This window comes from Heptranchias perlo, chromosome 34 (genome assembly GCF_035084215.1).
Source record: "Heptranchias perlo isolate sHepPer1 chromosome 34, sHepPer1.hap1, whole genome shotgun sequence".
In the NCBI taxonomy this organism is placed as follows: Eukaryota; Metazoa; Chordata; class Chondrichthyes; order Hexanchiformes; family Hexanchidae; genus Heptranchias; species Heptranchias perlo.
Genome location: NC_090358.1, coordinates 8,568,548 through 8,592,409, shown reverse-complemented (window position 1 = coordinate 8,592,409; position 23,862 = coordinate 8,568,548). Strand labels below are relative to the sequence as shown.

The 23,862-nt window shown below is 45.2% G+C and overlaps 1 protein-coding gene across 1 annotated transcript in view; it reads right to left on the bottom strand.

The window, feature by feature from the left end:
• Positions 1-1,719: 1,719 nt before the first annotated feature.
• Positions 1,720-23,862, bottom strand: part of wdr93 (WD repeat domain 93) — a 39,414-nt gene continuing 17,271 nt past the window's right edge. The window contains 11 exon segments of the mRNA XM_067971388.1: positions 1,720-4,283; positions 4,285-4,380; positions 5,583-5,757; positions 8,062-8,218; positions 11,171-11,228; positions 11,848-12,049; positions 12,219-12,350; positions 13,729-13,818; positions 15,176-15,246; positions 18,124-18,304; positions 23,579-23,669. Of these exon segments, the coding sequence (XP_067827489.1) occupies positions 4,259-4,283; positions 4,285-4,380; positions 5,583-5,757; positions 8,062-8,218; positions 11,171-11,228; positions 11,848-12,049; positions 12,219-12,350; positions 13,729-13,818; positions 15,176-15,246; positions 18,124-18,304; positions 23,579-23,669 (1,278 nt within the window). The 3' untranslated portion in view covers positions 1,720-4,258.

Sequence of the window (23,862 nt, the reverse complement as noted above, 5' to 3'; positions counted from 1 at the left end):
GCAATAGAGGAACTAAGTTTGCCTGTGATGCTTCCTGCAGTCAAACTGCCTGCCAACATTCACTGTTTTGGCAAAAAATAGCCACGTGTGCAATAGTTGTTGGGGGTGGGGGGAGGTTGTTTTTGGTGCTTGTGGACTGCACCCCAGCATGAATCAGCTTCAGGAAGGGAGGAGAGGAAAAGGGGAGTTTATCCAGGTAAAAATAATAGTGCTTCAGAATGAAAATGTGATCCTCCCCACCCCGAATAATTGTTCTTGTTTGTCTGGGCACAGATAAATGGCACTAAGTGGATTGCCAACAATGAGCTACAGTTACTCCATTTACCTGGTGTCATTCTTCCCTGGAGATTGGAGCTGAATGCTCCTTAACAATGCTCCCTCTTTTGATTTTCTAGATCAACAGGATAGAACATGACTCACTTCACTTATACTTGTTGCTGTGGAGATATACATTCAGCTGAAACTTGTCTTTGGGGTTATAAACCCAACATTTTCCCTTCTAGTTAATCAGCATGGTTCTGAGAATCTGTACTTAATACTTTCTCCTGTCGTCAGTCAAAAGGAAGTGTTTTTGTCCTCCTCCCCCGCAAGGATAGATTCCGTCTATTACATCCCGAAGCTGTGTACTTATGTAATATATATATGTAAGGAGTCTTATAACACCAGGTTATAGTCCAACAGCTTTATTTGGAATCACAAGCTTTCGGAGCTGTCCTCCTTCGTCAGGTCACTCACCTGACGAAGGAGGAAAGCTCCGAAAGCTTGTGATTCCAAATAAAGCTGTTGGACTATAACCTGGTGTTGTAAGACTCCTTACATTTGTCCACCCCAGTCCATCACCGGCATCTCCACATCATGGGTAATATACATATACAGTGCAAAACTATCCAAAACCCAGTGCCACCAGTGGACTTCGCACAGATCAAGTGACTTATGAGGAAATCATGGTGCACTGCCAATGATTTTACATCCTTTTGGGGGAGGGGGGGGGGGGTGGCGGGGAAGCACACAAAGGTTTAAACTGAGAACGTGGGAAAAGTGTTCTGGGAGGGCCTCAATTTGGACAGAAAATCACGAGCAGCGTACCAGTGATTTTCCAATAACCCATCCACCGTGTGTGAGGCCCTGTTGGTGATGAAAATTTTGCCTTATACACTCTATTTAAAGCTTTGTGTAATTTCTGCTCCCCACCACCCGCCCATTAATCTTCTCCCCTCCTGCCGAGGGTGCTAACCCATGCTAGAATGTGGGTCCACTGGTGTCTGCCGCAATGGGTTTCTCTCCAATGTGGGGACTTCGACAGTAAATGTTGCTAAGCTATTTTATCATGGATGGAGCATAGTGAAGCATGATCCTGTTCTCACTCAACATCCACCCATATGCAAATTTTCCAGCAGGACTCCCATCACCACTAATTCTGATGCGAGTTAACTGGGACACTCAACCTGCATCCAGTATATTGTCAATCATCTCACTTCCGCATTACTGAAAAGTTGGGGGGGGGGGGAAGAAAAGAGTTGTCTTTGGGCCCGTTTGTCCCAGAAAATCTATTTACAATCAGTAAGCATGCCCAACTGTACCTGACCCAATTGCCATGCTTCAGTAGACAATGTGGCTGGAATCTTCTTCCCTGTCTTTCCTCTGTTGAAGTGAATACCTTTACAGCAGTAGGTTGGAACATAGCAAACATTTAAATAATTTATTTTCATGTCTTGTAAAACAATAACGCTTTGTACAGTCATCAGTACTATCAATAGCATCTATCAGTCATAAATCTTAAAATCACACAAGTATATATACTGCCTTTATGTTCTACGCAACATAAAAGGATACATTATATTTCACAAGAAAAGGCTGGTCCATGGCCACATTTAGTTCTATCTTTAGGAAACACAGAAATAATTACTGGTTAGAGACAGCAAAATGAGGAAAAGAAAAAGAATTGCCTCTCATAAATTTCCCAAAGTCGTTCATGTACATTGAATTATTTTTCAAATGCAACGACTGTAGGAAAATAGCAAAGAAATGAATGACCAGTTAATCTCTTCTTTGGTGGTATTAGTTATGGGGGAAATGTTGGTCAGAACACCAGGAGAACTCCTTGATCTTCTTCAACATCCATTTGAACCATTAGAATAGGTAACTGGGGCCTTGGTTTAATGCTTCAGCCAGTGGACAGCCATTCTGACAGTGCAGTACTCCCTTCTTACTGTACTGGAGTGACAGTATAGTTTAGATGCTGACGTCCTGGAGCAGGGCTTAAACCCACAACCTTCTCATTTAGGGGCAAGAATACGACCAACTGAGCCAAGCTGACACTATACTTACAAAAACTGGAAAATTGCTACTCGTCACTAAATCTATCATATAGTAAGTTTTCACAATGAGCACATTCTTTTTACTAACATTACAAAGGAACATCCAGAAATCTACCAGAAAGCATAGAGCAAGCTACATTTTCACCACAATACAAACATATTTTGGCTCCAATTTTCTTTCTTTCCCATCTCCACTGCTGAAGGCATTGACTCATTTCTGGGGTCCAGTTTCATTCTCCACTTAGTAGCCAATGTTCAAGTATGACCCATCCAATATCTGCATACGGGCACCTTACAGGCAAGATCAGGGGTGAGGAAGCTGGCCAATTTCCCCTCCCTAAATCCAGGGATACTGAGGCCAACCGTAGCACTGTTTTGGCTGAGATCAGTTTACTCACCACCACAGGGATTCAATGGTCTTGGTCTGTGTGGTTCAGCTGTCAGGCTGCTGTTATGTTTTGAAGAGGCAAGCTGGCACATTTATTTTGGCCATATCCTTTCCCACTGTTGCCAATTCCTAAATATAGACTTATCCAAAAGTAATGCACTGCCAGTGCCTTGCAATCACTTCCTGCAAACCCAACTGCCAAAATCTTTGATAAATGCAGCAACATTTAAACGCGTGCACTAGAAACTGCCCAGATTTTTATTACTTTGAGTGCATGAATTAAAAATAACATTTAGCAAATTAGAATCAATTTATGACACACTGGAAATTTTAAAACCACCTTATTTTTATTCGGTTTTAAAATGAGAGAACACCTGATGGACTACTAGGTAAAAGCACTAACTACTGTAGCATTGAGATAATGGTGATTGTACCCCAGAGATGAGTCAGTGCCGGGGGAGAAAATTGAAAAAGAAATTGGGCATTGACAATTTATTAAACGGAGGCTGTGGAGTGCACAACTCTGCTGCCAGTGCAGGACATCGCTAGATGAGAGCATTGGTTGGAGATACTATACCCCGATTTTCCAATCTGCATTCGCTGCTAGAGAGGCTCAGTGTCAGCAGTGGAGCCTTGTGCAATTGTTCCTACTGTTTCAGAATTGATGTATGTTTTTAAAACAAATTTCCCTGTAGTGATGCAGCGTTTTGCAGCACCAGTGTATAGAAGTGCCAAGAGGAGCAATGCAAGATTAACTACTCTCCTCCGTCACCCCCGCCCACCACTGCAGTCTGCTCAGTTTCCAGTTTCAGTTGCGCTGCTAAACCTAGAGGGAGTTAAAATTGGAGACAGTCAATCCTGGACCCGTTTACATCTCTTCAAAGCAGCAACGAGAAATCCCTGGGACCAAGTTTTTCTTTCTCCCATCTTCCTCAATCACAAACAGGAAGAAGAAAAAAAAAATCAGTGTTTTAAAAAAACATCGAGTCAGGAAACTGGCGAGATCGGGTGCAATGCTGGTTTTACATCCCACCCCATTTTACTCTACATTGAAGTCAACGAAGAGTAATATTGAGTGGGGTGTAAAACCGCATTCCACCCTATCCCATAGGATTCACGCTCGGCCAGTTAGGTTAAAATTACCCCACAATCTCTTAACCTATCTTCTCCCAATTCTAAGTTCTGTCAAACACATGAATTAATTCAGTACTAAACTGGCAGTCTCAATCAAAGAGTTCAGAGGATGGCTGTTGTGCAAATGGAAAATATCACATTTGTGTAGTAGGGGATGCTCTTTTGAAGTTTTAATTATGTTAGTTGATGGATAGATGTTGACCATGACACTAGAAGAACTCCCCTGCCCCTCTTCAAACAGTGCCATAGGATCTTTTCTGTCCATCTGAGGGGGCAGATGGAGCCTTGGTTTAACATCTCATCCTAAAGAGGAAGAACCTGAAAGCTTCATTTAGAGACCATGCAACAAATAGAAAACAACAGGAAATCCTTCAACATTATACTCCAATCCTGATGATACATTTATGTGAGGTTCATTTTATCTCACTGAACATGTCGTTCTGTCGTCTCTCTCTCTTTTCTTTGATTAACATGGCATGGTGCTGAAGCTGATTCCAACACTTTGTCATTTCTTTATTTCTGCTCATCACGGACTTCAATCTTAAATACAAAAACGAAAAGTGAAGGTAAGAGTAAATTAGGATGCACAAAAGAACTTTTCTAGAAAATGTTTACGAATTCATCGGTAACTCAGTAAGTAAATGGACTGGTCAGTACGGCATTAAGCCCAACAGACTAGGAAAGTCCCAGGTTCCATCTCTGGTCAGTGCCAAGTTAGCTCATCTTGGCTGGACCAGCAAGGGCATGCCAATTGGCCTCAGCACTATGTTTCTTTTTATTCGTTCATGGGATGTGGGCGTCGCTGGCAAGGCTGGCATTTATTGCCCATCCCTAATTGCCCTTGAGAAGGTGTTGGTGAGCCACCTTCTTGAACCGCTATGGTCCGTGTGGTGAAGGTTCTCCCACAGTGCTGTTAAGAAGGGAATTCCAGGATTTTGACCCAGCGACGATGAAGGAACGGCGATATATTTCCAAGTCGGGATGGTGTGTGACTTGGAGGGGAACATGCAGGTGGTGTTGTTCCCATGTGCCTGCTGCTCTTGTCCTTCTAGGTGGTAGAGGTCGCAGGTTTGGGAGGTGCTGTCGAAGAAGCCTTGGCGATTTGCTGCAGTGTATCCTGTGGATGGTACACACTGCAGCCACTGTGCGCCGGTGGTGAAGGGAATGAATGTTTAGGGTGGTGGATGGGGTGCCAATCAAGTGGGCTGCTTTGTCCTGAATGGTGTCGAGCTTCTTGAGCGTTGTTGGAGCTGCACTCATCCAGGCAAGTGGAGAGGAAGGAAGGAAAAAAAATGTCAGCCAGGGTTTCTTCTTTGCCTGATTATCATCCAGTGAGCCCTGCTTGAAATTGCACACATGTTGATATCATATGAAATTGAACACGTTATCAAGCAGGGACAGGGCTGGGCTTGGCTGTGAGGCCCTCTCCCCCCATTATACCTACTCCTCCGTAGCTGAGCAACCTGACAACACAAGGTCCATCCTCACACATAAAAAATGGCCATTTGGGTGATCGTAGGGTGACCAGCGCTTGTGGAACCTTACGCTGGCATGACCTTCCAGAGAGGGGAGAAGTGATCATTTTAAAAACTGATCAATACTGCTGTCCTATATCCTAAAGAGTTTGTTATTCTACAAAAGGGAATTGCAAAATTTATTCTTCAAAGTAACAGACTACTCTATTATTACATTTCTTTGGTCTATCTCTAGGAGCATCCTTATACTAAAAATAATGAGCTCACCTTTCCTGCAGAAAAAGTTCACATCTCTTTTCCCAAGTATTCTGTGTGGGAGGCTGTCGGGGCTCTTTCTTCTTTGTACAATTGTCAAGTGGGAAAAGAAACAACAAGGAGAAGGCAAATAATGAGCTGCTGCTTTCCTTTCTGTCGAGAGTCTCCTCGCTTACCTTTTTATCTCCTGCAGGCAATAACAAAGCCCAGGATCAGGACTGATTGTAGGGGTTTAAAATCCTTCCAACAGGCAGGGGTGGAAATCAGGGTTCACTATGCAATTTGGAGCAGCTTTGGTTCTGTAGTCTCATGTGTGCTGGGGCTGGACTGAAACAGCTCCAGCTCAGTTCATTAGTGATTCTTTAAGTAAAAGGTGATACTATAAGCTCTGGATTCTACCCTTGATCTGTTGACTCAAAGGCCAGTGAGTGAGACTAATAAGCTTTGTCAGCAAATATCACCACAGTTTGGTATTTAACCCTCAGTCTCTGTCCAATCTATGGACTTCCCTTTTCAATGTACAAAATAAATATGATTCAAACAAAATTGAAGTATTTACTCTCCCAAAAACTAAATCAAATAGATTAGGAACATTCCACTCCGAGTCTAAGCTGAGTTAGCTAAACTCAGCTAGGGCAATAATTGGGGCATTATAACTGGCCTCACTGCCTCTGGGTTAAGGAGGAGATCACTATGCAGAATCCCTACTGGATAGTGCAATGTGCATGGATGCTGGGTAAGGACAGGGTCAGGCTCAGTTGTGATGACCCATGAATTCAAATAGCCTACTGACACTGTCTGGGCTCACAAATGAAGCATGGCCAATGGGGCAAGGTACTGGAGGGCCATCAGCACTTGTGTACCTTCAGGGAAGGAGAGATGTAGGAAGGAAAGAAATACTGCGGAAAACAGGAGAGAAAAGTATTTTTACTGAAATGAGAAAAGATTTAGCACCATTCCAACTCTATTCATCAGCCTCTCATCAGCTAGTCATGAGTAATATTAGATAAGTTAATGAAATTCCAGCCTTCTGTACTTCCTCCTGATTAACAAGAGAGTCAAAGGTTATAGTAGGTAGATGGGAAAGTAGGGTTGAGGTCACAATCAGCCATGATCTTATCAAATGGCAGAGCAGGCTTGAGGGGCCGAACGGCCTACTCCTGCTCTTAATTCGTATGTTTGTATGTTCACTCCTTCTCCCCACCATTGTGGCATAACCTTCAATGGCCTCAACCCTGCTCTTTGGAACGTCCCCTAATACCCTCCTCCTTTCTACTTTCCTATCCACCTTTAGAAACCTTCTTAAAACCAAGCTTTCGGTCATAATCTCAACTCTTCCACTGTGGCTCAGCATCATTTTCTTTTTTAAATTATTTTTCCCTCTATAAAAAGTGCTTTGGGATGTTTTTCTATTTTAATGGAGCTTTATACATGCAAGTTGTTGAAACAGGAATGACTTTATATTACCAAAAATGAAATTTAAACAAATCCGGTTTTGATCTTAATGATGTAAAACTCTCTGATGCACTTGCTGCTTATGTGCTTGAATGATAGAACAATGAATAGATTTTTAACAGTCAAGATGTTTACTCAGGTAGAGTTTAGTTTGGATACAGGGAGGGGCTGTAAGTAACATTTGGAGAATTGTGATTTGAAATGGAGGAGAAAAATAGGGAAAAATTAATTCAATTTGTCTTAAGAAAAAAAAATTCAAATGAAAAATATCAAAACGATACAGAACACGTCAATAGCATGTGGTTTATGAAAAATTAAATCACACTCACCCTGACCCTTTGATAGGTGCCTCAATAGATGTGTAAACCACACCAAATGCATGCTGTATCATTATCATTTAATTAATCCTGTATTTATGTCCTAGGAAACAACTAATTACATACGGAACATCAAAACGTAAATACAGATGAAGGCGGCCATTTGGCATATCTTAGTTCATCTGCTATGAAAGAAAAACCTTCAGTCTCCCATCATTAGATCCATCTGGCTCTTGAACAATAAGGTTTTTGCCTCCGCAACTTTACCCAGATGTTTGTTCCAAACGTGCAAAGAAATTTTCTTAATATCTGTCCTAGAGTCACATCTCACCAGTTTCAACTTATGCCCCCTTGTGCTCTGATGGTTCACTTTGTAGCAGTGCTCTGGAATTACCTTCTCTATACCATTTAATATCTTATATACTTCTATAATGTCTCCTCACAGGTGCCTTCTTTCAAACTAAAAAAAAAAGTCCCAGTTTTTCTATTCTTCCATGATAGGTCAGTCCTGTGGTGTCAGCGGTCAGCCTCAATGTAACCCCTTCTCATTTTACCAATTTGGTAATTTATATTAAACTTGCACTGCTCAAGTTAGAAACTCTAAACCACAAAGGCTCATGTTCAATGTGGCCATACAATACAAGGCATTCTGATTCCAAATAGCTCAACATTTACATGAGAGGAACCCAAAAAATAAAATAATTGTGCATTTTTTCTACCTTTGATAAAGAGGAAACTGCCATCTCTGTCAAAAGCAAATACCGGCTCCCATGGTGACGCTATAACGTGTGGGAAAGGGAAAACAAAGTGGCACAAAGTATTCCCATGGGTGCTGTCCAACAAAGCTGCTGTGCCGTTTGTAAAGATGAGAAGAAACTAGGAAAAAAGAGAGAGAAAATAAAGGTGTCTTTTTTTAAAAAATAGAACTTCATCCCAACTCAAAATACAATATTAATATTTGTTTTTTTCTGGGTTATGTGTCAGTGGCAGCTCCACACGTACATTGCTCCCATTGCCAATGCTTGACACATTCATATGAAATTCCTCTGACCCGCTATTTTAATAGGGCCATTAACCCGTTGAATTTAAATTGGGCTCAGCTATGAAGTTCCCTATGGCTAAACAGCCTTTCGCCATCTACTTTTTAGATTCATTCAAAAGGAATGACCGCTGGGGTGAAATATTGAAGGGTAGCTGGCACCTGTGGAAATGTTATCCATCAAGTGTCAGGAGGAGAATTGGAGTGGGGGGGGGGGAATAAACCATATAAAGACACCCTAGTTCAGTCTTCCACTCTACCACCCTCTTCTTCCCCAGAACCTTCCCATACAAGCTTAGGAAATGCAACACCTGCTCCCACACCACTGTCCAGGGTCCTAAACACTCCTTTTGGGTGAGACAGCAATTTCCGTGTACTTCCTCCAATCTAGTATACTGTAGTCGCTTCTCATTGTGTGGTCTACTCTACATTAGAGACACCAAACACAGATTAGCTGGCCGCTTTGCTGAACACCTCCATTCTGTCTGCAAGTGTGACCCCAAGATCCCCGTCACTTGCTACTTCAATCCCACGTCCCACAAGTTTTCACAGCAGAACAGGCGATTGGATAAGTGCCAGAGTCTGCTCCGCTCTGCCAGTTTCTCCTGCTTCTATTTCTACCTGCCTTATCTCCATCTCCACAGCTTGTCACACGTTTTCTGTGTCTTGTAAATGTCTTTAATTTCTCTCCTTATGCCTCCTATTGTCTCATGCTAATATCACTTCTACCATTTAACCATCTACTGTTCTCCATTTAGACAATTTATAGATCATTCTAGCTCTTCCCTCATGCATATGTCTGTGTGTTTTCTCCAATTTCCTTTGTTCTGTTCCTTTTTAAAAGCTGTTCATCTGAAATATCCTCTTTATTTCTTTGATGTTTAAATGCTTTTGTCCATTACTTGTCTGAGATGATCAGTTACACCATACAACTCACAGCTCCACTCTGCGTTTGTCAGTTTTATATTTAAATTTTATTTTTGTTTCAGATTTCCAGCATCTGCAGCTCTGTGCTTTTTGTTTAAACCATAAAATAAGATAGACATTATGGGCCAAAAATTCACGGTGTCTCGCTCTGCTCCCGGATGTGTGGCAGGGCGGGATGTCCACCCTCCAGTGTGCCGCAGTCCAAACCACATCCAAATCCTGGGGCTGGGATTATTTCCACACAGCGGGTGGGCACTTGCATTATTTCTGATAGTCCCTGGGCAACCGTCCCTCTTGGGGCCAGGAATTTCTTTACCACACTAAGGGGGAAGAATATGGATAATTCTGGTCAAAAATTAGTTGCCGTTAGGCACCAGCAATTTGGGCCCTAATTCATCCGGGCCCTTATCCTGTCATGCAAATACACCTGCATCTGGCGTACTTAGCGCTGGGGCATTGAAGGTGAAGTGGCAGGATTTCTAACAGGTTATAGCATCTCACCGTTCACGACTCTTCTTCTGATGTCAGCCTGAGAGGTAGGGAGTCGATGCAAGAAGCACCAGCCCCCACCCCTGCCAACTTCAGGCAGAATTTTTCTACATTAAAATAAAGGGGTGGGGCTCCAACAGAACCAGGTTCCACCCCAAATTCCTGCCTGCTTGCCCAACTTACACTGCCATTGTGTCCTCCCAGGCCCAGATATTTAGGGGCTAATCTTTTCAACTCTGAATTATTCTCACTAGATGTGGAAACTGCTGAACATGAGGCATAAGTACTACATTCATGGAAAGTTTTAACAACTGCACTCTAAATACAGATATTAATTTCTGACGGAGGGCCCCACCTGAAGCACGAACTTGCATTTTCTCCTTTGGATGCTGACAGATCCTGCTGTGCATTTCCAGCTTTTTCTATTTTAATTTCACAGCTATGTCACAGTGCACTGATATACTGTAGTGACCATGAGTGACAGGGTGGGAGTGATGGTTGGCAATTCCCACACGCTGAGTTCCCAGATCTCAGATCTCCAAAGAAATCAGCAAGCTGAGACCGATCATTCCCCACGGTGGGGGGGGGAAAGAGAGAAAATATTGGAGGCCCAGTCACCCTCTGATCCCTGGGCTCAGGAGAGGTCACCCAAGAAGGACAGTCTCAGCTGGGGTATTGTACATAAGATGGGGGCCAAAAGAGAGTGAAAATAAAATGCAGTTGTCAAAAACATGTATTTTTAATGTTTCAGTTTCTTTTGAAAAAATTTTGTTTAAAGCCTGTTTTAAATTTAAAAATAAATTGACTTCTGATAAAACGCTGGTACTGTAGCCAGAAGCATTCACAATTACATGACAGCAGGTTTGAAGCTAGGCAGAAATAAAGCATCAGGGATTTAAGTGAACATTAAAAATAGTATTCTTATGAAGAATCATCCTCTATGGAAACAAACAACAACAAAAATTCAGGTAATTTTCTTATCATGGATTGTTTTGAAGGGGAGAGAGAGAATTTAAAAAAAAAATTTCCCATAAAAAAAACAATCCGAGGCAACTGGGCCAAGATTTCCCGTTTCTGTGCTCGCCAGCCCACAATTTTCCATCCATTAAAATAAATGGTCAGAAAATCACAGTCTAGTAAGTACAGAATTCAAAAACCCCAGCCCAATTGTCTAGTAATTAGAGCAACTGGTTTACAGTGATTTAATTTAGTCAAATTGCGTTTTTATTACAAGATTCCAGGATTTTTACTTTGTCTTTGAGAACCATATTCCACAATTCTGTCCATTTTCTCTTGAAAAGCATAAACCAGTGGCCTTGCTAATGCATATTGATAGACTGTTGAGATATTTTAAAAACGTAACATCTACCTGCCTTTGAGAATTGTGGTACAAGTGCTACTGCACTAATGATATTTCCTGGCTCATCAGTTCTGTATGAAAGAAAATGTGACTAGTTAGGCTTTACTTCAACAAAGATCTGAGGCAAAACATTTAATTCAACAACTCATTGAGCAATATGCTCACTTCAAGATCGGAACTAACAAGGGAGCCGCTGACAGCCCACCTCTCCTTCAGTTGTGGTCCTCTGCAAATGAGCTGTCTAGTGTGTGACTGGGTCTCCAGCTAAAGCCCATCAGCTGCGCCATTTTCTTTTTATATTACGAACAGATGGGGGAGAAAGCTATAGCAAGGCTGTATGTGGGAGCAGGAGCATGCTGCGCAATAGAATTTGGGATGCAGGATTGCAGTTGTGAATTTTGGCGATCTCAGTTGACCTACTGTGGGGAAATGCTGAGGAGGGATCAAGTAAACACTCACTAATATAAATGTAACAGAGAACAATTTTCCCCTCAAGTATGTAAGAGGTAAACTGAGTGAAAGATTTCAGAATGTATTTTAATTGGTGTAGATTTAATTAAGCCTTTTTCTGACAGCAGGCATTGAACAAGTAAATGGTATTGCAAGGAAAGCAACATCATCATCTTCATATTTAAACAGGATTTTCTGCATTGAGGCTTTAACTATTACAAGCTTCCCCCCCCAACTCACCTCTCTGTCAATGTGGAAACGCTACCTTCCGTGTGTTCAGTGGCTGTCACCAGGTAAACTGCACCATGTTTACAGGTTACCAACACCTGGGCTTTTGTATATCCATCAGATGATCCAAAGGGAACACAAAAACTGGACTCCAGAAAGTGCAGACTCCTAATGGTGCTGTCCATTGCAACTGATAAGGCTGATAATGGGACGCCTGAAAAAAACATGGGTTTGGATCTTAATGAATCAAAACTACTTTAATCAGTTTAGAGAACTAATACTTAGACAATCATAACCCACTTAAAAACTAAAATTAGCAAACAGCTAATGGCAGTTGCAAATTCATGAACATGAACCACTTAAATTACCAAATAAATACCTACCTAAGTACAAGTCCCAGATTGTCACTGTCCCATCTGCAAGAGCAATTGCCAGGAGAAATGCACAAACTTTCACAGCAGAACAGGTGATTGGAGAAGCATTGGGCCAGACAATATCAGCTTTTGGTTCTAATTCTGTAGAGCAAAAGAACAGCATAAATATTTTAATTATCCCCATATTCCAATTTTTACATTTTAAAAACAAGATCTTTTAAAAAAAATCTCAGAAGTCACATTTGCTATATGCTGCAGAGACAATTATATATTTTTGATTGAGAGATCAAAAGGAAAGGCGAAGGCCCACGTAACAGGATACCGCAAGGTTGAAAGGGATCGGACAAAAAACAAAATAAACTAGGAATCTGTGATTAGGGTTTTAATAGCTTATATTTTATAGGAGGAAGGAAGGATTGAGGGAGGCAAATAGTCTTACCATCTCCTATCCTGATTCACGTTTTTGTATGACAAGTCTTGATTCTAACAGTGTATATATTATGTTGACTCAGTTGGTGGCAATCTCACCTCTGAGCCAGAGGGTATGGCTTCAAGCCACAATCTTCATCATATAATCTAGGCTGATGCTTCAGTGCAGTACTGGGGGAGTGCTGCATTATCAGAGGTGCTGTGCTTTGGATGATACACTAAACCAAGAAGCCATTTGCCTACTCAGGTGGATGTTAAAGATCCATGGCACTATTCAAGAAAGACCAGAGTTATCTGGTTGTCCTGGACAACAGTTCTCCCTCACCAAACCCCAAAGGCAGATTAACTGGTCATTCATCTCATTGCTATTGGTGGGATTTTGCTGTGTACTGAAAATGGCTGCTGTGTCTGCCCACACAGCAACATTCACTATATTTCAAAGTAATTAATTCTACATAATGCTCTGAGAGCATGCAAGAGGCTATATAAATACAAGCCTTTTCTTTTATTCTGAACATTCAGAATGTCTGATGTTCACAGTTATAAAATGGAGCCAGATTTCCTTTTAAAAACATAGATTTTGGTTTTGTTTGGAACTTTAAACAAGGTGTAAACTTATCACCTGACCCTTACGATGTAACTTTTGAAGGGATGTTTAGTCTGAGGAGATAACTTTGTGGAGAGAGAAAGAAGCTTAAGGCTAATTTTGATGAAAGGTTCCACCAAAACATTAATCAATCTTTCTTTCAGATGCTGACTGACCTGCTACGCTTTTTCAGTTTTCTCGATTTCCCGATAAAGATGGTATACCTTTAAACAAGCTTAGAAGCTCCCAATATGCAAGCCTGACTGGGTCTAGCATTTTATAGGCATTTGATTCAATCAATCGCAGACAGAGAAGTAGCATAGGCAATTGTGATAATATTGGGTGATTGCATTGGTCCAAGCCCCATCCAGAGACTCTGTACATAGCACAACTCAAGTGAAGTTTTTCTACAAGCACGGGGATCTGTGTTTTATCTGGGCATCCTATCAAGGGTTAATGCACTCCTGTAGAGCCCACTGCCATCGTATGGACTGATACTTATACCTATCTTCTCTCTCCCAATTGGTATTTTCAGTACATATTGGAGCAGAACATGGCTGCCACTCCACCACACACATAAGACAGTGGAAAGACCTAGAAAGAGAATCAGAAAATGAATTTATCGACTCCAAAGCAAATGTCCTACTTGCACAGTTTTTGTAACATAGACTTCAATTTCCTTGCATTCCCAAACTTATTAAACAAACTTAAAATAACGGTTTATTTTTGAATAAAGATCCTTGCTTTTTAAAAAAAAACTTTTCTCTTTCCTTTCCCCTATCATCGGTCAGCTTTTAAAACCAAAGCTTGGTGTCACCTAACCACTACTTTCTAATTTACTTAATTTTTGCCCTGTTTTGGTGATCTCCTTCATTATAGAACTTGTCCATTCACCTCAAAAACCACCTTTGCAGTCCATAAAGGGGCATTCTCTTGTTTTGGGAGGACAGCCTGACGAGCACCATTTTTACTGAGATGACATATGCATTGCATTTACTTCATTGCATCATGCACTTGCAGTAAAGGGACCGGATGTCACAGTGGATAGACACTGATCGTTCATCCTTGGGACCTGGGTTCTCAAATGCAGCCAGACAGATCAAAAGTCCTATGTGAAATAAGTTTAGGAAACTCAATCCTGTCCCTTGTAGGCATGAAAGCTGCTCCTAATTCACCACTAACTGATAGTGAATTGGTGATCACACTCAGAAAAGCATAGGATAGCAACTGCGGGAATTGGAAAACTTCTGGTGCAGTAGGAGGTCCTTTCAAAGCTGGAGTTGAGTGCATTATAGGGGCAGTGTAGAGGGACTTTACTCTGCATCATCTGATCCTGAGAGTACTTGAAATGGAAAGTGTTTTATTTCCAGCACCAATATCCCTCACCTTATTGAGCACAGAATTCATACAAAACAAATCCTAAAAAAATCCTTTTCTCCTCTGTATGTTACTTAAAATACCAAAAAGATGCATTTTAATATAAAATAATAGTGAGAGGACCAGGATATGATGGAATACAGGTTGAATCTCCAAGCCATGGAGCTCCCAATCAATCTCAGGTGCATTGTCACTGGGAGGTTCTGGGGAGATGTCAAGCTGATGCAATCTTAAGTGCATTTCTAGAGGGATATGCAAGGTGAAGGATGGGCCATTGAGTTCTCAATCTCAGGTTTATTGTTATAGGAAGGTGCCGGATGGAGTTCAGACACTTTTTTACTGTGAGAGTTGAAGAAAAATTATTCCAGGCTGTTGTTACACACCTCCTGTGGATGGTCGAACACAACATTGCTGAAGGTATAGGAACAGGTCACCCAGCCTTGCTATCAACTACACTTTTGATGGACTCTGGATGTCAAGGATGATTGGAGAAAAGGGAGTCTTACCCTTTGGTAAAAGGGAAATAAAATGTAACTTTTTTTTAAAATTAAGGAACAAAAAGAGAATATCTTACCAACTTGAGCTTTCTGGTCCAGATGCAATGGAAAAATACGTCCGAGAGTGAAAAAATGAAATGTTGCTTGACTGAAATAATTGAAAAAAAGTTTATTTTTATATAGTTTCTTTTATAATAAAATGATTAATATAAATGTGTATATATTTTGGTGAAAAAAATAATAATAGCTTAAATGTGTAAAATGTGTTCATAAAATCTATCAATCTATCTATATAATGTATTAAAAGTTTCATTTAGCACACACTTCCTGTCCTAGTCGTTCTCTGTGGTATTACATTATTACTTTGGACCAATGTGCATGATGCAATGTTTATATGTGATATTGCATAATCATACAGTGTCTACTAGTCCCAGTCGACCAGTGAAGCAGAGATTCATTTTTACTTTTACAATGTGCACAATGCAAAGTTTTACATGAAACCGAATTTCTGCAAAGTCCTTTGCTAACCACTGCCCGTATAGCTCTATAGTAAGAAGCAAATTCTACTATTTACTTACTAGGAGCCACAGATACAGGGAGTCCTGGTTCAGATAAAATATGCATTCCATCTGGACTGGCTGCTACCAGCTATGCAGTAACCAATTTAAAGTGATACAAGTTTCCATAATAAAGAAATATTAAAAATACATGCTTGAATTTCTCTTAGAATTACTGCCTGTTTTGGGGTGGATATAGTGCAATAAACTGAATAAAATGAGTTCTTAGAGACTATCGCCTCAAATCCGCTGCAAAAGATCTGCACCTGAATTACATTCTCAAAAAGCACCAGTCCAATTTAAGGCCCGCTGGTAGACTAATCTACCTCATGTAAATGGGGTTAAGGGGGTATGGCTAACCCCTTTGACCCATTTCCCTCAAATAATTACCACCATTATATAAATGGCAGTTTGAGCTACAGGAATGTACCCATGAGGAGGACCTTTTGGTGTGCTGCTACTTTGCCTGAATATCAATATCTTTAATACTTCAGAGTGTCAGTCAGAATTTTTGCTGCTCATTTCACTCAGTTTTGCTCAAAGTACTGCTTTGCATTAGAGACATGAATTTCCCATGGCAAATACCCCTATTCTTATCCATGAAGAGGAGGAGGCTTAAAGTCAGACTTCACATAAGGCATCTCTTCCCTTCACGTTCATACTCACTCACCAACATCTACAGACCAAGAAGGTCTTACTTAAATTTTTCTGACCGTCAATGCCTCAGAAGGCTGGGCTTTCTCCTGGAGGTTATTGGGGAAATATGTCAACTGCTGGCTGAAGACCTGCAGCCCATTTCCCTCCAAAAGAACAGCAATATCTGCAGTTTGTGTGTCTGGATCCTTCCAGGCAGCATCAGGTGACCTTTGCCACGATAGTCAATCAGCTGCTCACCACTGCATCAAGGTCACTGGTGCTACATTTAGGAGGGCTGCATAATTCATATAATTTCCAATGGAATCAGATGGAAAGAGAGAACTATCCAGTTCTACAGACTGGCAGGATTCCCTCTGGTGCAAGGAGCAATTAACCCAACGCATGTGGTATTCACAGCCTCATTTAACAACTCAATCAATTTAATGATTAGGTAAGGCTTTCATTCTATTAATGTCCAACTGGTGTACGATGCCAATTATCTGGTGTATGATGCCAATTATCAATGCCAGATACCCAGAAAGCTGCCATGATACTTTCATCATGCAACATTCCACCATGCCAGCCCTCATGACCTGAAGCCATGTATCCAGATGACTCATTGGTGATCAGTGCTATCTCCTGCATTCATGGCTGATGACTCCGGTAAGGCTTTGATTGACAGAGGAGGACAAATGCTACTACAAAAAGTGTCATAGAGCAAGACTATAGGAATTCTCAAGTCCCATTTTTGATGCCTGGACAAATCTAGCAGAGCCCTGCAGTACAGCCCAGTGAGAATATCAAAAATCAATGCAGCTTGCTGCATTCTGCATAATATAGCAATGAAGAAAGGCTTGCTGCTTCCAGAAGGTGAAAGTGATGCTGATGGAGAGGGTGGAAGATGCTCATTCGCAAAGCAGGAAGAGGGTACACAGGAAGTAGAGGATGTGGGACAGGACAGCCAGCAGCAAGAGAATGGAGGGCAGAATGATTAGCTCAATGCTTTGAACAAAAAAAAGTCACTTCACCTATCGTCTCCCACACTCTCAAAGTCTCTCACTGTCAAAGACTCCTGCCAAGTTCTTTCATAGGACAGAAGTCTACATTTCGTCTGCCGTCATCCCAACCTCCAAAGGTTGACAGCGTAAAGGATGTGTATTGCCCAGAGTACCTAGACGTACCTTAATTACCCGTGTGAAGTTACTGAATCTCTTTCAGTATTGTGTGGCAGTTCTTGGGGTGGTGGAGGTAACATTGATGACCTCTGCACCACCTTCTAATGGGGCTGCCTGCCCTCAGTGCCCAATAATCTTGCTCGTTACGCCAAAAGGAGCTCCAGAGATGTGACAAGAATCTGAGAGCCCTTCTAGCTGATACCCTTGAGGCTGCTGATGCTGCTTTTTGTAGCAGTTATCAGTGGAGCATTTTGAAGAATTAACAAAATGTATCAGAGTTTTGCTAAGTGCTTTGTCTGGAAACCAATCTGATTGTTGGATTAAAAACAATCTTACCCAAGGAGAAAAGATCTGCATTTAGCAAAGTCAGATATACACACCGATTCTTAGAGTCATGTCAGGTATAGGGGACAATTTTCAGAGCTACATTAGGTGTGCAGGTTGATTCTCCTAGCCACGTCAGGTATACAAGCCAATTCTCAGAGCTCTGTGAGATGTACAGGTTGATTCGCAGAGCTGTGAGGCATACAGGCTAATTTTTGGAACAATGTCAGAGACTCACAATCACTTTCATCCTGTACCAAATCTGGCCTTGTAGTACTCAATTCTGTAACTTTGTGAACAGGTTAAAGTGAAAATATTAACGATAAAAGAAACCTTTGCTTTTCTTCACTCTCTTCTGTGGTGCCTTTAGAAAGATAGGTCTTGTACATTTCTTCAAATATTTTCTTTTCTTCATTCCGTTGCTGAACAGTAATAACGTGATTTTGGCCTGTACCAATAACGTTGGCATCATCAAGCTTCTGAAGGGCGTCAAATGGATTTTTCCAAAGGCAATCTATATTAAAAGCAAAATAAATGTCAAATCAATGTAGATTTGCTGGTATTTTAATCAAGTGAGATGCAAGAGGATAGAGGTACATTTAATTGGTCACACCCTCAGGGAAGATCATCATAAATACATCATTAATTGTCTAGCCCTACCTCTGCAACTTTCTCAAGCTCTACATCGCAGCGTGTGCTCTCTACCCTTCTGATGGTGGTGTACTGCGAGTTCTCCCATCCTTCTACTCTACCCCTGCAGCACAGCCATGAGCCATAAAGCTCTTGATCTGGAATTCCCTTCCCAATGTCTCTGCCTTGCTACATCTTTCTCCACTTTCAAAAATCTCCTCAAACCTATCTCTTCAACCACATCTTTTGTAACCTCCCTTAACATCTCTCCCACCTACTGGTCAGTGTCAGATTCCCTCTTTGAGAAGCACATTGCAATGTTTCTCTACATTACAGCTGTTATACAAGTTGAAGTTGTGTTGTTTTGTTGGAATTTCTCAATTTAAATTGCTTCAGTTGGTAAGTGTAATGCCAAGTGTGGAACTAAGCCTTACAGACCTAGAAGGTTCTAGATTTGATTCTTGACTTTTGCTTATCTCAGCTGGGACAGCAATAGGGCTGCTACAATTGGCCTCACAGCCTCTGAATTTTCACTCCTGCTCACTATCAAGTGACTGCTACATTTTGGGCTATCTCCCAACACTCTTGTCTTGTGTTCACAACAAAAAGTGTTTCCTCAAAAGAATCGAGTGTTTTATGATCCAAAACCTGCACCTTTATAAATGCTGTGTCAAGATAGTGTGCCTAGAATAAACAAGAATCCAGACAATAGAAATTATGTGGGATGTCCAGCATGTTCTCACGACTCATTCAAAAAGTTGAAAAAGGCCATGCCTGCACATTTGTGGCAGCCTATGTACATGCTGAATAATACATAGAAGCAGTAAGCACAGCAAGATACCATAGCAATAATAAAGAGAATAAAAATAGAATCAGTCCACTGCCACAAACATATTTCTTATACAGTTTGATAAGTTAACAGCACTTTTGGATAACAGTCTTTCGTAGCATTTCACAATGCAACGTTTTCCCACAGATTTTGAATTTCAAAGCAGACTTAAAGATCCTGATATTTACGGGGAGGCTGGGAGGGAGCAGGGGCGCATGTCAGCGGCCAGGAAACCTTAAATATCGGGAAGGCGGAGTCATGCTGAATTGCTGAATTTAACGGCAGGACCTCATTAGAAATGTTTAACTCCGTTTCCTGCCCAGCGGCCGACCAGCCAATCGAGAAGATTGAGGGTTGGTGGGGAGGGGGCTCAGAGCATGGCAGCAAGGACGGAGGGAGGAACCCTGAGGGGAGGAAAAGTAGATAGAGATTGCGGGGGGATGGGGGAAAAGAGAAGAGAGAGAGATTGCGGGGGGGGGGCGGGGGGGAGAGAAGAGATAGAGATTGCAGGGGGGAGTGGGGAGAGAGAAGAGATAGAGATTGCGGGGGGGAGGGGGGAGAGAGAAGAGATAGAGATTGCGGGGGGGAGGGGGGAGAGAGAAGAGATAGAGATTGCGGGGGGGAGGGGGGAGAGAGAAGAGATAGAGATTGCGGGGGGGAGGGGGGAGAGAGAAGAGATAGAGATTGCGGGGGGGAGGGGGGAGAGAGAAGAGATAGAGATTGCGGGGGGGAGGGGGGAGAGAGAAGAGATAGAGATTGCGGGGGGGAGGGGGGAGAGAGAAGAGATAGAGATTGCGGGGGGGGGGGGCGGGGGGGAGAGAAGAGATAGAGATTGCGGGGGGGAGGGGGGAGAGAGAAGAGATAGAGATTGCGGGGGGGAGGGGGGAGAGAAGAGATAGAGATTGCGGGGGGGAAGGGAGGGAGAAGAGATAGAGATTGCGGGGGGGGGGGGAGTGCAGAGAGAAGAGAGAGAGATTGCGGGGGGGTGGGGGAGAGAGAAGAGAGAGAAATCGCGGGGGGGTGGGGAGGGGAGAGAGGAGAGAGAGAGATCGTGGGGGGGAGGGGAGAGAGGAGAGAGAGAGATCGCGGGGGGGCGGAGGGGAGAGAGGAGAGAGAGAGATCGCGGGGGGGGGGGGGGGGGGGGAGGGGAGAGAGGAGAGAGAGATCGTGGGGGAGGGAGGGGAGAGTGGAGAGAGAGAGAGATCGCGGGGAGGGGAGGGGAGAGAGGGGAGAGAGAGAGGGATCGCGGGGAGGGGAGGGGAGGGGAGAGAGAGATCGCAGGAGGGGGGTAGGGGAGAGAGAGGAGAGATCGATCGCGGGGGGGGGGGGGGGGGAGGGATAGGGGTGAGGGAGATCGGGGGGGGGGGGGAAGGGGAGGGGGAGATCGCGGTGGGGGGGGGGGAGGGGGAGATCGCGGTGGGGGGGGGGAGGGGGAGATCGCGGTGGGGGGGGGGGAGGGGGAGATCGCGGTGGGGGGGGGGGAGGGGGAGATCGCGGTGGGGGGGGGAGGGGGAGATCGCGGTGGGGGGGGGGAGGGGGAGATCGCGGTGGGGGGGGGGAGGGGGAGATCGCGGTGGGGGGGGGGAGGGGGAGATCGCGGTGGGGGGGGGGAGGGGGAGATCGCGGGGGGGGAGGGGGAGATCGCGGGGGGGGAGGGGGAGATCGCGGGGGGGGAGGGGGAGATCGCGGGGGGGGAGGGGGAGATCGCGGGGGGGGGGGGGAGATCGCGGGGGGGGGGGGGGAGATCGCGGGGGGGGGGGGGGGGAGAGGAGAGCGGGGGGGGGGGAAGAGGAGAGCGGGGGGGGGGGAGAGGAGAGCGGGGGGGGGGAGAGGAGAGCGGGGGGGGGGGAAGAGGAGAGCGGGGGGGGGGGGAAGAGGAGAGCGGGGGGGAAGAGGAGAGCGGGGGGGAAGAGGAGAGCGGGGGGGAAGAGGAGAGCGGGGGGGGGAAGAGGAGAGCGGGGGGGGGAAGAGGAGAGCGGGGGGGGGGGGAAGAGGAGAGCGGGGGGGGGGGGAAGAGGAGAGCGGGGGGGGGAAGAGGAGAGCGGGGGGGGGGCGGGGGGGAGAGGAGAGCGGGGGGGGTGCGGGGGGGAGAGGAGAGCGGGGGGGGGGGGGGGGGGGGGGGGGGGAGGGGAGAGCGGGGGGGGGGAGGGGAGAGCGGGGGGGGGGAGGGGAGAGCGGGGGGGGGGAGGGGAGAGCGGGGGGGGGGAAGAGGAGAGCGGGGGGGGGAAGAGGAGAGCGGGGGGGGGGAAGAGGAGAGCGGGGGGGGGGGGAGAGGAGAGCGGGGGGGGGGGGAGAGGAGAGCGGGGGGGGGGAAGAGGAGAGCGGGGGGGGGAAGAGGAGAGCGGGGGGGGGAAGAGGAGAGCGGGGGGGGGGGGGGGGGGGGGGGGGGAGAGGAGAGCGGGGGGGGGGGAGAGGAGAGCGGGGGGGGGGGGAGAGGAGAGCGGGGGGGGGGGGAGAGGAGAGCGGGGGGGGGGGGAGAGGAGAGCGGGGGGGGGGGGGGAGAGGAGAGCGGGGGGGGGGGGGGAGAGGAGAGCGGGGGGGGGGGGAGGAGAGGAGAGCGGGGGGGGGGGGGGAGAGGAGAGCGGGGGGGGGGGAGAGGAGAGCGGGGGCGGGGGGGGGGAGAGGAGAGCGGGGGGGGGGGGGGGAGAGGAGAGCGGGGGGGGGGAAGAGGAGAGCGGGGGGGGGGGGGGGGGGGGAGAGGAGAGTGGGGGGGGGGGAAGAGGAGAGTGGGGGGGGGAGAGAGAGGAGTGCGGCGGGGGGGGGGGGGGAGAGAGAGGAGTGCGGGGGGGTGGGGGGGAGAGAGAGGAGTGCGGGGGGGGGGAGAGAGAGGAGTGCGGGGGGGGGGGGGGGGGGAGAGAGAGGAGTGCGGGGGGGGGGGGGAGAGAGAGGAGTGCGGGGGGGGGGGGGGAGAGAGAGGAGTGCGGGGGGGGGGGGGGGAGAGAGAGGAGTGCGGGGGGGGGGGGGGGGGGAGAGAGGAGTGCGGGGGGGGGGGGGGGGGGAGAGAGGAGTGCGGGGGGGGGGGGGGGGAGAGGAGAGCGGGGGGGGGAGAGGGGGAGAGGAGAGCGGGGGGGGGGGGGGGGGAGAGGGGGAGAGGAGAGCGGGGGGGGGGGGGGGGGGGGGGGGGGAGAGGAGAGCGGGGGGGGGGGGGGGGGAGAGGAGAGCGGGGGGGGGGAGAGGAGAGCGGGGGGGGGGAGAGGAGAGCGGGGGGGGCAGGGAGGAGAGGAGAGCGGGAGCTGCCTGACCTGCTGAGTGTTTCCAGCATTTTCTGTCATTATTTCAGATTTTCTGCATCTGCAGTACTTTGCTTCAGGTATAGCATTGGTTAGATGATGAGTAAAACTTCACTACACAGACACAGCAACATGGCTTATGGGGCTACTCTGTGGACTCAACGCATCTAACACCCACATTTTCATGAATCTTGAGAGCTGCCACTGAGTCAGATTTCAGCACTAAGTAAACGTGGGAGACCAGTGCATGTCGATAGCAGGTCTCCATTTGTGCATTTCTGTTCAAAGGCTCATAACGGCATCATAAAAAAAGCATCTCGCTGGGAGAGGAGACTTTCATTCTAGCAGTATGGCATGCATTTAACAATCATAAATTAATTCATGTCTCAATCACAGTTCTTGCAATTATGTCAATAGGGGGCAGGAGTTGATATTTTAAGGATCTTTTATTGTTGGTTTTTGAAATTAATGAATGTTGGAAACGAAAAAGAATGAAACTTCAACAGAATTAGTTTAGAAATATAGATTCTAATTTACTGCAAGGATTATTGAGTCACATTATACCCCCCTCAGACTCAGTGATACAGCTTTCTATTTGCACCATCTAATGGCCTAGTCAAAAAGTGCAGAATTTGCTCAGCGAAAGTAAATGCCCTTTGTCGAGAGGGACGTCCAACGTAATGGTAAAGTTATCTATATTTTAAATGCATTTAACAGTACACACAGTCATGCACACACAATATATTTCAATATACATCCCTTACAAGCATTGTTTGTCAATTTTCATCCTTGCTGGGATATGGTTTCACAGGCACTGGCAACCTGCTGCGGATATTCCCACTCCCTAGCCCACAGTACTACCCTTGCTGAGACCAGCTAACTCAGCACAGACTGAAAACCAAACCTCAGTCCTCTGGCTAAATTGCACGTGGCTTTTATTAACAGAGCCATCAGGCAAGCTCTTTTTGACTGCAGTGCGCCCTGTCTTACATCAGCAGTAGCTCAATATAAATTCCCATTAAGTATTAATAAAGGCATTTTGATAATCTCTTAAGGGAAACAGCTATATGTATAGGCTGATAAAGATTCTGGTACGTACCTGGATGTTGCTTGGGCCTCAGTTTCAACAATAGAACCGGCGGCATCAGTTTAATATCTTCTGGATTTGGTGGATTAGGTGGATTAATTTGCTAAAATGGAAATATACACTTAAAATTATTTCATTAAAAAAATGTCTTTTAATAACAGACAAAGTAATTCTTGATAAATAGATTGATCAGACCAAATGAGTTACATTCATCTATCTATTTATATGAAAGTTTTGAGAGTGCCCATTATATTCCAGGAGTTACAATTTGTATGAAATACCAAGAAATCACAACT